This window comes from Eulemur rufifrons, chromosome 29 (assembly GCF_041146395.1).
Source record: "Eulemur rufifrons isolate Redbay chromosome 29, OSU_ERuf_1, whole genome shotgun sequence".
Classification (NCBI taxonomy): domain Eukaryota; kingdom Metazoa; phylum Chordata; class Mammalia; order Primates; family Lemuridae; genus Eulemur; species Eulemur rufifrons.
The window spans coordinates 58,619,469-58,633,459 of NC_091011.1; the positions used below are offsets into that span (position 1 = coordinate 58,619,469).

At 42.0% G+C, this 13,991-nt stretch overlaps 1 protein-coding gene across 2 annotated transcripts in view; it reads left to right on the forward strand.

Moving 5' to 3' along the window:
• The window catches only part of MAGI2 (membrane associated guanylate kinase, WW and PDZ domain containing 2), a 1,290,578-nt gene that overhangs the window by 1,148,145 nt on the left and 128,442 nt on the right, over window positions 1-13,991 (forward strand). For both annotated transcript variants that reach the window (XM_069462132.1, XM_069462133.1), the window contains one exon: window positions 9,171-9,363. In XM_069462132.1, the coding sequence (XP_069318233.1) occupies window positions 9,171-9,363 (193 nt within the window). The remainder of the gene's footprint in view (window positions 1-9,170; window positions 9,364-13,991) is intronic.

A 13,991-nucleotide genomic window follows, 5' to 3' on the forward strand; every position in this document is an offset into this window, starting at 1 on the left:
TATCTTTGGGCAACAGCTTGTGGGTAGACATGCAGTATGACAGAGGATACATGTGAAGAGGTGACTTGGAACAACAGAGCTATGTATGTTTTCAACCAAAACAGCAAAGAAGAGAAAACACAGGGATAAACCACAGTAAAATCAAACCCAGTGTCACAGAATTTCATGTAGATTTGAATTAAGGGATTACCATGAGAAGATGTTCCCAAAGTCAGCTTCAGTTGGCACAATATTGAGAATTTGGAAGGGGCTCTGGAGACATCTTTTTATATATATCTGTGTGTTTATACGTATATGTGTGTATATTCATAGTAAAAGCAAAAAAATGGCAATAGTTACTAATACACAGAAAACACAGCAAGGCAAGATTTATGAGCATGTATTAAAATATCAGCTATAGAACACTCACTGTAAAAGATGTATCTTAAATAAGTCAGGTCCATGAAAGTTTTGAATAAATGAGGGCCCTCTGCTGTGCAGCCAGATGTCTGCACCCCATTTCAACTCTGGCAGCTGCACCCCACCCTAGCTCATGCAAGGGACTTAAACTCTAAGCTTCAGTTTTCTCATCTGTAAGATGTGGATAACAATAATACTTGCTCATAGAGTAGCTTTAAGGATTAAAGAAGATAACATATGTAAAGGGCTTGGTTTTGTGCATGGATCATATTAAGTGCTGAATAAATGCTTATCATTATCAACTTTGTTTCTCCTGTTACTAGATTGTTCCAGTAAATAAGATTAAAAATAAAACATGGTCAGAAATATTCAGGAGAAAACAGTTAACCTAACAAATGAAAGGAATTGGTAACAATTAAAACTGTCCCAAAGTGAAGCAGATTGCCTTGGTGGAGAGTGGGCTCCTTTACACGGGAGGAATTCCAGCAGCGTCAATGAGAACTTGATGGGAACTCCTGTGAGAGGAGTTGGACTAGGTGATTGATGAGGTCCCTTTCTCCAGAGAATTCCAGAAGGCTGAGCTTGGACTCCAAGGATGAGAGCACTCTAGGAAAAAAAGTTATTTCCTAATTCCTGGGGATAAAATTTGGCAACAGTCAACTGGAATGTCACTAATTCCCTAGCTGCCAAAATAGATGTGGATGTGCATTTGCCAAGGAGGATTGGCCAGATCTTCTGAGGTAAAATATAGAGCTCACGTCACTCCAGGCTTCAGTTTTTCTCAGAGACTAAATTAAGGATCCCGTGTTGCTGGTACAAGGAGCAAATCTTGTTTTCACTCTGCTCTCATTCACAGGTTTGTTCCCCTCTCCCTCTGTCACCTGAGTCTGAGTTTACCAGAGATCCTTGGTCACCTAGTCAGTCCTTCAGCCTCACTCCTCTCTGTAACTCATCTTGTTTTTTATAGAAAGAACAGAGAACAGTATCAAGTCCCTTCATGTATGTAAGCATTTAACCCACTGATTTGCACTCCAAAGCCTCAGAATTGTTCTCTAACGTGTTTGTATGTCTACCTATTTTGTTTAATCAGCAGGGTTTTAAATTTCTTCTAAGCAAGGACTTCATATCACCCTGTTTATTCTACCTTGGTGCCCCATAAATTAAAAATGTGTCATTATCCAGAGTGAACCAACCTTGAGGTGAAGGTCACAGTCCTCCAGACTGCCCCATCTGCCCAAGATTCCTAGCATCAACTGAAATGAGTTTGCCAAACTGCAGAGTCTAAGAGAACAGTCTCCACAGACTGCCCCCGGTTTAGACACCAGCTGTAAATTTGTGTGTCCCCACTGTGTAGTGGGTTCACTGTGCACTGGTTACCAACTTGTTTGGTGGGACAGAACTCTCACACGCACACGTTACATGAAGTGGGTTTATTACTTACAGATAGGCAGCAAGAGACAACAAAATCCTAGGGCTCATCATGATCCGGTCGCTCACGGCTCAGGAGAGATGCCCAGGACAGATGGAGTCTCAACTGTGCATGCCCCACTTGCACCACCACTGAAGGACCCCCCAAATCAGCCCACTGTGGATTTTATGCCCTGGAGAAGTATGACTGACTGAGCTGGAGCATTGAAGGGCATCCTGTTTCTAGAGGGGACTAGAACAGAACCCAGGCTGTTCCAGCCAGCCCCTCCTTATATCAGAATGTTGCACTCCTAGTACACGCTATAATTATTCTTGAGAAGTATAAGAGAGAAGCGGGGGGAGAACTGGGTCAGTCCAAGGCCACCCAGAGAACTGTCCTGCACCCACAGCTTCGTCACATTTGGTAATTCACTAGGACAACTCAGAACTCAGGAAAGTGCTATACCTATGATTATGGTTTTATTATAGTGGAAGGATAAAAATTAGAACAAGCAAAAAGAAGAGACACATAGGACAAAGTCTGGAAGGGTTCCAAATGTGAAGCTTCCATCCTCCTTAGGGACATGGTTCCCCACCCAGTATTGACACACAGAGTATTGCCAACTGGGGATGCTCCCCCAAGCTTTGGTGTCCAGGGTTTTTACTAGGGTGTCATTACATGGGCATGATTAATTGAATCACTGCCCACAAGATTGACCTCAATCTCTAGCCCCCTCTTCTGCCCAGAGATCAGGCTGATATCATGTGGTTCTAAGGCCCAGCCTTCTAATTACATGGTTGATCTTTCTGATATGGTCAGCTGCCAACCTAAGACTCTTGGTGTGGCTGGCCCCATCCTGAGTCAACTCCTTGGCATAAGCTATCAGGTATGATCAAAGGGGTCACCATGAACAACAAAGACACTCCTATTGCAAGGGTTTAGAGGTTACCTTTCACGAACCAGGAACAATGGCCAAAACCCACTTTAGGCTGAAGCTAAATTTTTCATGAAAAAGCCATAGGCTTAAAAGATACCAAATGAATAAAACAAATGAAACCATGCTCAAAATAAAATACAACTTTAAGGTAATTTTTTGTAGCATTTCGTGGGATACTGGGCACTAACCAAAACAACTGCAGGATATTCAAGGGTAAATCCATATAGAATCCATTGCACTTATACTTACATTATGCCCCAAACTGACCAACCTAAGGGGTTTCCACTAGAAAGACGAGCTCCCTGTTTGTTCTGGAATACACTTACTGACATGCTTCTTTTTCCTTATACCAATCTGTGAGCTCCTTGAAGGCAAAGGACGATGATTTCATGGTATTTATGTCTTCCAAGCCTAGCTTGGTACAATAAATATTTGTTAAATGGAATTGAAGAGAGTACTTTTCACCAAGCCAAAGCTGTCACCTGAGCTTCTCAGAAAAAATAATGATCTAGAGTTTACATTTTCTGGAGCCTCTAAATTCAATACCCTTTGTAGAATTAAAGTGGCCTAGTTCTGGAAGCAGAGATGGCGTCCTGGCAGCCCTACAACATGATTTGTTTAGTTCCCTCAGTGTTTTAAAATTGTTGAGCACCCACTAATTTCACATTTAAAATTTTTTTTATTTTCATCTTGTCTTAAAAAACAAATCTAGCAACATTGAGCTTGCCTTTCTCCATGACAACTGGCTGGAGCTAAGCAGTGGCCCCTTTTAGACTGAGCCTGGCCACAGTTCCCAAACTCCCTTATGCCTGTATTACTATTTAGGCTACTATCTTTGAGACTCCCATCCCAGAGGACTGGATTAAATAAAAGAAATTGGACAGATGAATATTTTATGCCAAAGGAGCTTCAACCAGGGCCAGATCTTTATAGACCAAACGCACTGAAAATAGTATCAGGTCCCTTCTCCCATATATAAATACAAATAAAAGATTAAACTATAAAATAAACACAAGGCAAGGCAACAAAGTTCCAATTCTTCCCCTGACACTTACTTTAATACAGTCTTTGAAATATGAAATTCTTACTTTGCTGGAGCCCTAGGCTCATGCTTCATCTGCTTTGGGAATAAACCAGCACCCCATTCGGTAAATATTAATATTATCTTCACCTGCCCCTCTGTGAGCAGTAGAAGGGATTGCATGACTGAGGCATGGGGAGAATATAGACTTGGCTGGCTCAAGAAGAGAGTGGTCCTGCTGGACTTTGTCTGGCACAGGAGCAACAGAATTGTTACCAAGATGGAATATGTATTGCTCATAAGGAAGCTCAGGTGTGTGCACACAGCCATGATCACCACTCAGCCTCAGGACGTCCTTCTGCCTGGTTTGTACACAGATTCCCAGGCTCCTAACCCTTCTGAATATCGGCTTTGCATTCCTACCTAAGTCCTTCCTCCCCTCCAGTGGGTAGGCATCAAATATTTACGATAAGCCTCCTCAGATTACATGGATTGCTGGTTATCCTATTATGTTTATTTAGATTTATTCTGGGTTATTCCTTCAGTTGAATGATTTAAGACACACTCCTGCTGCAAGTTACAGTTTTGACATTTAAGCCATAAAGGAGATGCCTAAATCTCCCTGAAGCAAGCAAAGCCAGAAAATGAGTTTTGAAAACCAGAATATCGTACCTCAGAATGACCATGTCAGGAAGAGTGAGTCTACTGCAAAGATCTCCCATAAGCCTTTCCTTCTTGTTTTCCTACATTCTAAGTCTGGAGGTAACACGCAAACAAAATGCACTAGCCTCATTTAGCTGCTGGTGTGCTACAAAGGGAGAGGCGTGTCAGGTGACTTTGTCCCCAACTAAAGGAGGTCTCCTAAGTACATCAAATGGGTTTCTGCCTCCACATATACAAAACGATATTGACGTCCCAGGGTGTACATTAAACATGACAGCACGGCTTTTGGCAAATAATGAACAGCAGGACTCTAACTCACACAAAGCGTATGGGCATTTTTCCTGCAAGAGGAAATACTTTTCACAGTTAAATAACAATAGAAATAGAAAGAAATGAAAAATTGCCATAAAGGAACAAAAATGAGATTTCCAGCTGTGAGCTGAAAAGAGATGGAAAGGCATCAGGATGGAAAGATCTGCAAAACACTGCAGTGGAGAAAAGCCATTCAAAGAAAGAGATAATGACAGACCTGCTCCTTGGCACAGGAGTCTGGGACAAACTGGTGGAGGAGTTTCCGAAGGAAAGAGGCTGAAACCTGCTCGCCTCAGGGTCAAGTTGTCCCAGGCTACAATTATTGCAGAGCAGATCTACTGGGGTTGGACTAACACTGGATAGTACAGGAAAGAATGAAAGGGATTAAAAGGACTGCAAAGGTGGTTTTGGTTTTGTTTGTGTCTGTCTTGTTTGGTTGGTTTTTTTTTTCTTTTTAGTATTGGGTTTTCCCTGTGGCTTACTGGGATCTTGGTCACTTGAACATGAATTGCTGTTATTTCATATCAAATGCTCTGTTTTGTTTTGTGCCCTCGAAGCCTGAGTAAAGTGAAGTTGTGGAGTTGTTTTGTTTTTTAGACAAGCCAATTGGAAAGATAGGGCCATGGATCAGCTGTTCGTGGGAAAGTTCTTTCTTGATCTGTTTTGCCACAAAGCTCTTCCTTTAAGGCCAAAACAATGGGGATGGGATAAAAAGCTCCTCTGAGAGCACAGAGAAGAGAAAGCTGAAGAGTGGGACTGAGGGTCAGCTGAGGCCAAAGAGTACAGTGAGGCTTGAGGGAGGTAATGAATGGGGCAAGGCTGGGAAGCCTCACTGGCCAGTGTGGCCAGAGGTCAGTAAAACCAGAAGGAAAATGTGGCCTGGTGGGTGAGGGAGCCCAGACTAAGCACAGGGGTGTGGGGGTAGGCAGACCTGGGAAGTGACCAAATTGTGATGGGTCACGGGGCTCAGGCTCTGCACCTGGGAGAGTCTCTCAGCAGACTTGGGAAGTAGCCAGTGAGACCACAGATCCTGTGGCCACTGGACCAAGTGCGAACAATCAGAGTCTTGCTACTCAAAGTGTGACTGATCTGTGGACCAGCAGCATCCAACAACTCCTGGGAGCTTGTTAGACAGACATAGTATCAGGCCTCACCCCAGGCCTGCAGAAGCAGGCTGTTAGCGGGGAGACCCAGAACTGTTTTAACAAGTACACCGGATGAATCCTGTACACCCTGAAGTCTGAGAACTGTTGACTTGAAGGGTCAGATATCCCGAGGCATTTTCTCAAGAGCTTAAGCGAACATGAGAGTGTGTGTACACTGGGAAGCCAGCATGAGTTACAGGGCAAGAAGAAATCATAGATTATTCAGTCCCTACAGTTACGGTGGCAAATGGGAAATAATAGAATGCGTCAAGTGTACAAATCATGTTCGAAGTAAAGAAAAAAAAGAGTTGTGATTTTTTTTTTTTTCCTGAATAGAAAAATACATAGAGCTATCCGTGTGTCAGTAGTGAGATACAATGCGCAAATCAGCTAGATGCCACAGGCTAAGGAGCAACAGCAGCATGAGAGCCTGAGGTAGTGACAGTGCGAATGGTCGCCTCTGGGCAGCAAAGGCAACAGCTGCAGGTGGATGGAGCAACATAGCTACACAGTAGAGCCAATGGACAGGCATCTCTGATGCTACTCAGTGCACCATGCTCAGCTCACTTCGTTTATTTAATGTCTACAGCAACCTTTTTTTGAAATAAGGTGGAAGATAATGTAATTATATGATAATACATATACATATAATATATAGTACTATATAATAAAATATAACAAAGTGTTATATTGAGTATACTATTTATTTACATATTCCATTGAAGTAGTAATTGAATATGCTGTTTATTTAGAAATAAATATATAGAGGCCTACTCTAATATCACCTCTACCACATGACTGACACCCCCCACCTTGCTCTATTGTTTCCATTGTACATGCCTTATAGCCATGCCGTATGATTTACACACTTGCTGCATTTATGATTGTCTGACCACTAGAATGGAAGTTCTATAAATCAGAAACTTTTGTTTATTGTTCACTGATGGATTCCTAGTACCTAAGAGTATCCCAGGCTTAATGAATATTTGTTGAATAGATGAATCAATAAGGAGAGCACCTCATATCACAGCACTGTTGCAGAAAAGCAAATGTTTTGCTGGGCTCTTCCTTCTAAAAAAAGATATTAAACTGCCAGCACAGAATGTAACTTCAGGAATATCTGTTTATCTTGCTGTTTATCTTGCTGTTCTCCTATGGCAAGAGAGAAACAGCAATTTTCCAATGTGAAATTTTACCTTTACTGTAAAATTTTTGTAGAGGGCCCAATAGCAACTATGGCTCTCTCAGTTATAACTTCTATTTTTTGTTTCTCTTTCATCAGTTCAAATCAGAACTATACCTTAAAATTGATAATTAACCATTCAAGAAGTTCACAACAATTTTTTTTCCTCTATAATTAGGTATAAACTCTCCCACTAACGTGTACAGGAAATCTGAAGGTTGAAGAGTTTGCTTAGGGCCAGACCAACTAAGTGCACCTTTTTCATGGGCAGTGGAGAAGCATTAATATTTATTTTAACTGGCTTTTGCACAAAGCACTTACCAAATCTTTGCAACACTGCACAGTGGGTTGAACCTTTTGAAGAATAGATTGGAACATCTTTATAAAGCAACTCATAAATGCAGGTCAGCATGACCGTAGGGAAAATGGAGAATGTCAGAGCATGCCCGACTGCTGGCCTATAGCAAATGTGTGCGGTGGGTTTTAGGGGAAGAGCCTTGTGGTGCAGGACGTGTAAGGCCTGTTCTGCGATAGTGATAATGAGCCACTCATCAGAGCACTAATACATTCAGCATGGAAGCAAATCTATCCCTCACCCCACCCCAACCCCCAGGAATAGGGGGAAAGCAGTAGCAGTGTGAGGATTTTCATTCCATGGAGAAAGAGAGCTACTCAATGGGCCAAGGCTGTGAGGTCCTTCAGACTATAACTTTGCCTACACCTGGGAAGTCCTGGCATGTGGATCTGGCTGTCATGTTGACAGGCCACGCTGAGCAACGTGACTAAGCGCTAAGGAATCGTTCTGTTGCCACACCTGAGGACATGCAAGCTGAGAAGCTGTAATCCACAGATAGGGAATTTGAAGGAAATTATCGTGCCTGAAAAAAATTGATCTGTGAGCAAGGGATCATTTTATAAGCATTTAAAATGAAACCTAGAGTAAGGCTCTGTAGTGTTGTCAGGCTAATGGTAAGCTCTGCCTTCAGATGCTGTATGTCCAAGCCACTGGCAGAAGAAAAAGGGGACCTATTGTCCATGAGTTGGAAGAACTATTTGTAGGTTAAACAGCAAAACTAAAATATTTGCTACTATTCTTTTTTCCTCTGAGAAAGAAAAAAGCCTTGCTAATGAACACTAAACTGAGTGCTTCTACTGAGACGTGGGAAACCTTATGTGTTGCCTTTCATCACAACCCCTGGTTCGGAGAATTACAGCAGCAATAGCAATAACCGCATTTCCCAGAAGGGCACCGCCTCAATTCCGGGCATGGTAGCCACCTAAACAGCAGAAGCATTTCAGGGGACAGGCAGAACTGGGAATGTCCTTGGCACAGCGGACAGTGCTCTGAAGGAATTCTTTGAAAGAATAGAGCAAAAATCTGGAGGTTTGACTGAGATTTTTTTTCGAGTAAGTCAACTGGACAGAAAAAGCCAACTCTCAGTTTTGCTTTTTGTTTTGTTTTCTCTTTACCCTCCAGCTTTTCAAAGCAAAGAAAAAAAACTTCTAAAGCTTTATCAGTTTAATAAAGTACAGCATCTCCTTTCCCCTGGGCTCTTTTTGATCACTCACTGTGTGCAATGAAAAAAGTTAAATGCTTCGCATGAGTTTTTTCATTCAATTCCCCCAATAACTCCACGAAGTAGGCCCCATTACTATTTCCCATTTTGTAGGTGAAGAGACTGAGGCTCACAGAGGCTAAGAAGGCTTTCCCACGGCCACATGAATAGGAAGTGGAGCCAGAATTCAATCCCCACCTTGTTTCCATTGAGAGCTCATAAGTGGTGACCAATTAACATCTGATTGTGGGGGGTTAGACTTCTCCTTCAGGGTGACAATTTATGAGCCTGGAAGCAAGTGTCCCCCAAACTTCATGGCAATCAGCATCCAGTTCAAAACATTTATTTCTCTAGAAAGGAGGAAGCAACCTGCAAGAGTTGGAAGGGCATCCTTCTAACCTCTCATTTTACACTTTTCAAGTGCACGTTCAGGTTTGGGGCAAGAGAATGTGAGAATAATATCTTCCACGAGTTACATAAATATATATAAAAGGAAAAGAAAAGGTTTGAAATGTGAATGTCCTTTCCTTCTCACTGCTTCTCTAGATTTTGATCGGAGCCGTCATTGCCATGGGCTCAGCCGACAGAGACGGCCGCCTACACCCGGGAGACGAGCTCGTCTATGTGGACGGGATTCCAGTGGCTGGCAAGACCCACCGCTATGTCATCGACCTTATGCACCATGCAGCCCGCAACGGGCAGGTGAACCTCACTGTGAGAAGAAAGGTGCTATGTGGAGGTAGGTACCTGGAGTCCGCAGCAAGATGTGGGGCTTAGGTGGGGAGATGCTTTTTGTGAGACACGGTAAGGGTACTTGAAACAAAATTTTAAATCAGTTTCTATATTATTTGAAGAAAGAAACAACCTAGATATTCCCAAAGTAACTATGATTTTGAAAGTCCAGATTTTCACCCCACTAGCGAAAAAATCCAAACAGTCCTTGAGGCCTATCTTTTAAATGTAGTCATGAAAAATTTGTAGCAAAGCCTGGGGCTAATTTATGGTATTTATGCTCTTTGCTCTTTGGTAGATGCTAGTTCTAAGAAGAGCATTATAGCAGTGGAAAATATGCCTTTTGAAAATGTTCCTCTTTGTGTTTACTAGCCAAAAAGCACAACATTTTGATGCTGTAATAAAGCAACCAGGATATAAAATGAGCTTTCATTGTAGAGCCTGATAAAAGGTAACAATAAAACTGTTACCCTGATATAGAAGAATACAGCTGTACCTCACTCTGAAAAAATACAATTCATATAGCTCCAAACTTATGAAACAGATAAATTAGAAGTAATTATTCCCCTTACAACCATTTTCTCAGCTTCATAAAAGAATCCACCAAAGACATACTTTTCAAAGTCAGCCCTCATATTCATAATATGATTCAATTTATCTCTCTTCACTATATCCACTCCAAAAAAGAGTTATATTTTTAAGGAATTTGTCTGTTACAAGCACTACACTATTTTATATAATCTGAGCATTCAGCAACATTGGGATTGTAGTTCTTCCCTCAGAACCACCCAGCCTTTGTTCTGTGAATCACGGGAGCGGTAGCTCCAAGGTCCTGCTGTCACCTTCTGTCCCAGCAGCCTGTGGCCTCTCTGCTCAGCCCCTTGATGGCCCTCATACAGTCATACAGAATCGTCAACACTAGAATTAGGACAGACCTGAGCAATGTGAGAGCTCCCTCTTGTTACAGATGAGGAAACTGAGACCCAGAGGTTTGGTGGCTTGCCCGGTAGTCCACAGTGAGCCAGTGACAATGCAGAGATGGACTCTTCTCCAGGACAGAGCTTATTTCTTTATGCCACTTTCAGTCCTCTTCCCCACGCCACCACCATCCCCAACCCCAGTACATTAGGCCAACCTTTGACATATGTCACTCCGTACTGTAAGGAGTCTTCCATATGTGCTATTACAGTATTTGCATCAAAAAAAGGACCACCGGCTAATAACAGGCTGTGAATGACTAGAGGGGATAAGGTTCATTAGTCAAACTAAAAATCCTTTTCTTTTTGAGTCCTTTAGAAACTAGACTTTGAGCAAGGGCAGTCATTTAAAAGGGCAAGTCAGAATTGTCAGCCCTCACCAGTGAAGACTACTATATATCTTGTATCGTATGGAGGTTTTGCTAAGAGGTGCCATTCGTCTTTAGAAATTCATGACATGTCACTTGACCCAAAGAAGTAAAACATCTTGAATTATGCGTTATCCTTGGGCGAGATGCCAGGAGGAAGACAGTGCTTGCTCGGTTAACATTTAACTGTCTCTCTCCCTGCAGAGTGATTTTTAATAAAAAAGTTTTCTGTGCTATATGTTCTGTAACCTAAAGATAAATTAAAAAGATACCTGATTTACAAGGAAGTATACTGCAAAGTGCAAAACCAATGCACCCACATAATTTCATGCTCCCCTTGCCATCAGCTTATTATTGCAAATTAAATTTTGTTCTAATCAGCCCAAGCCATTGGAGTGTGTGCCAAATGCTGCAAAAATGTATTCTTGCAATTTGTGGATCATGTGACTTCCGTAAAGATGCTCTTTGCTGCAGTTCTTACCAACTTTACTCAGTTAGGCTTTTGAGTGTGTTTCAAGTGCATTTAATTTTTGAAAATGTTCCGCTGCAGATTGCTCATTCACACCAGGAGAGTTTCCAAGTTAATTCAGCCCACTCTTCCTTGAAAGCTTCATCAGTATTGAAAATGATTAAGTTCAGCAAAGGATACTTTGATAGCAAAGTAAATGCCTTGAAACAGGATGGAAAAGATAAAAACAAAAAAGGCATGAGAAGATGACCTTTCTTCATAGCTGCCATTTCTCCAAAGTGAGATGGGACAACTACAAATGGACATGACAATGGAGATGCCTTTTCAAGAATTGTTATTGTCATTATTACTATTATGCTTTCCTAAACAAAGGCAATGGGAGGTACAGCAAAGGCGGCGGGAGGATGAGATGGCTCAAAGCTAAAAGGAAGTGAGAAATCAGCTCAAGAGGAGACAGAGGAGCAGAAAGAGGGGCAGTGTTGCCACCTTCTTGCACAAAGGAGAAGTATTGTCAGGAAAGGACTAGGAAGAAGGGAGGGCATAAGGGTTACACCCTTCAGCCTTGTCCTTGCCTCAGCTTGTACCAATGCTCTGCCCCACCTCAGAAGACAGAGGGCACTGACTTCCCGACTGATGCTCCAGAAAGAGGACACATCCATCACGGGAGATAAAGACGGGTTAGCTACACTGGGCAAAAACTGAAGACAACACAACTTGCCCCAAATATTAAATTATAAAAAAATGTACACATCAAAGATAGAAAGGCAAAATTTTCAATTAGGCAATGGCAAGCTAGATTAGATCCTCAAAAGTGAGAAGTTGTTAAGTAAGGGAAGAAACTATCCAGTATCATCTCCAATTTTATTTACCAGATAATTAGCACAGATCTGGCATCTTGAACTAGTTTTGAGAGGCAATGTCTTATCCGTGCCAATAGCTCTGATATTTAGGTGCTTTTTTCCCCAAGGATGTTAGAAGCATAGCTTTAATTTCAAAAAATATTTCAAAACAAGTATTTATATGTTTAGTAGTAGCTCAGCTTTGAGCCATTCAACCTAATGGCACATTATTTTGAATGCACACCATTCATCTGAGAGGACAGTGTCACTGAGGAATTTCCTAAAGTACAAATCTAGAATCGATGTAGAAGAAAGTTTTATGACTTAATCAAAACATGTTAGAGTCAGTCTTACAGCTATCAGCTTCTTTTCTCTAACACCTAATGGAAAGTCTAATTCTTGGCCTAATGCCAAGAAAGGGAAGGTGTTCTTGGCAGCTGGGTGAAAAGTTTAGCCCGTGTTTAGGGTGCCAGTGCCTTCCCTGCTCCTGGTTACTACACTTTTTGCCAATTCTAAATGTATTTCCCTTGTTCTTTGTCTGTGAGCATGTCACCATTTAAACAAGTTGTCTGCCTCAATGAGTATAAACCAGGCAAATCTGCACTAATGCCTGCAGGCAGGCCAGCCCCTGACATTTGCAGGACCACAGCCTGTGGGCTGCCCCCTGCCCCATGAGGTCCCGTGAGGGACCTGGTGCACATGCACGTGGATACCCCAGCCCATGTGTCCAAGCTCTGTCCACACACATAACCCATTGCCTCAGCCATGCTTCAGGGAAAAATATGCCCATCTGCAGTGCTGTCATCCTTCTGGAGACAGTCACAAGAAGAGGCCCAGGCACACTTTGGAAGCAGGCAAGGTCTATGTGGTCGCAGAATCCTAGAGTCCTGGTATCTAACGTGTGGTCCAGAAGGGAAACAAAGGCTCCAGTTGAATAAGTCCCTTTGGGCCTGTGAATTACTCACTCTATAAAAAAATAGACAAATGAATAAGATATTTTCAAGAGTATTGGGGAGTGATCAAGACTGTGGTGACCTGCAAACCATATACAGTTCCAGCTAATGAACACCAAATATTTGAAGAGAAACTAGAAATCTGTATTTCTCTAAAATCTCCCTATTTATAAACTTTGGAAATTAGTTTTAACAATTATTAAACAAAGTATAAGCCAGCACTGTGCAAACCCGGAGCATCCCCCGGCCAGTGGTTATCTGTTCCCATCTAAGCCACGTCACCTGGCAGGCATTGTCAGCGACTTCCACCTTCCCAAAGGGAGACCCTCTCCCAGTCGGCACAGCAGTGATTTCCAGTATAGCTGGTGGGAATGAAATGGAAACTTAACCTAAAAATTAATTATTTGACTTGAGCAGATACTGACTGAATTCTGTGTACCCATTGATATGTAAGACAGAAGAATGAGTCAGGGATCCTGGAAATTAGTACATTTAAAAGATGAAAAAATTGTACGTGGTATTTAGTCACTTTGTGACGTTTTACTATACTATTCCAAAAGAGCACTATTGATGCCCTACCCAGGAAGGGTTTTTGGAAAGAAGACAGTTTCATTTGGATCCAGAGCCAAAGGATGTGGAGTTGCCTCAAAGGCAACCATGCTACCCATTGTCAAGTGTCAGGGAGCCAGAATAAACCTAGGAAGAACTTAGAAATCTTCTTAACTCCCTGATTTTAAATATCCTCATTTTGCTAAAGATAAAGAACTTTATTCTGGGATTGAAAGAAAAGTCCAAAAGCAATAGCAAAGTATTCTGTTAATGTATTTGACTCTTTCACGTGCCCCGAGACAACTCATGTTGACTTAGTCAATGATTTTCTTTCTCTCTCTAGAACCTATGGCAAAGCCACTCCCAGCCATTCACTGCAAAGACAGATAATTTTTCTTTGTTGCCGATTTACTGACAACCACAGCTCTCAACTCCCTAAAATGTGACAGCCAGAAAATGAGATCTCTCTTGTCACTGCCT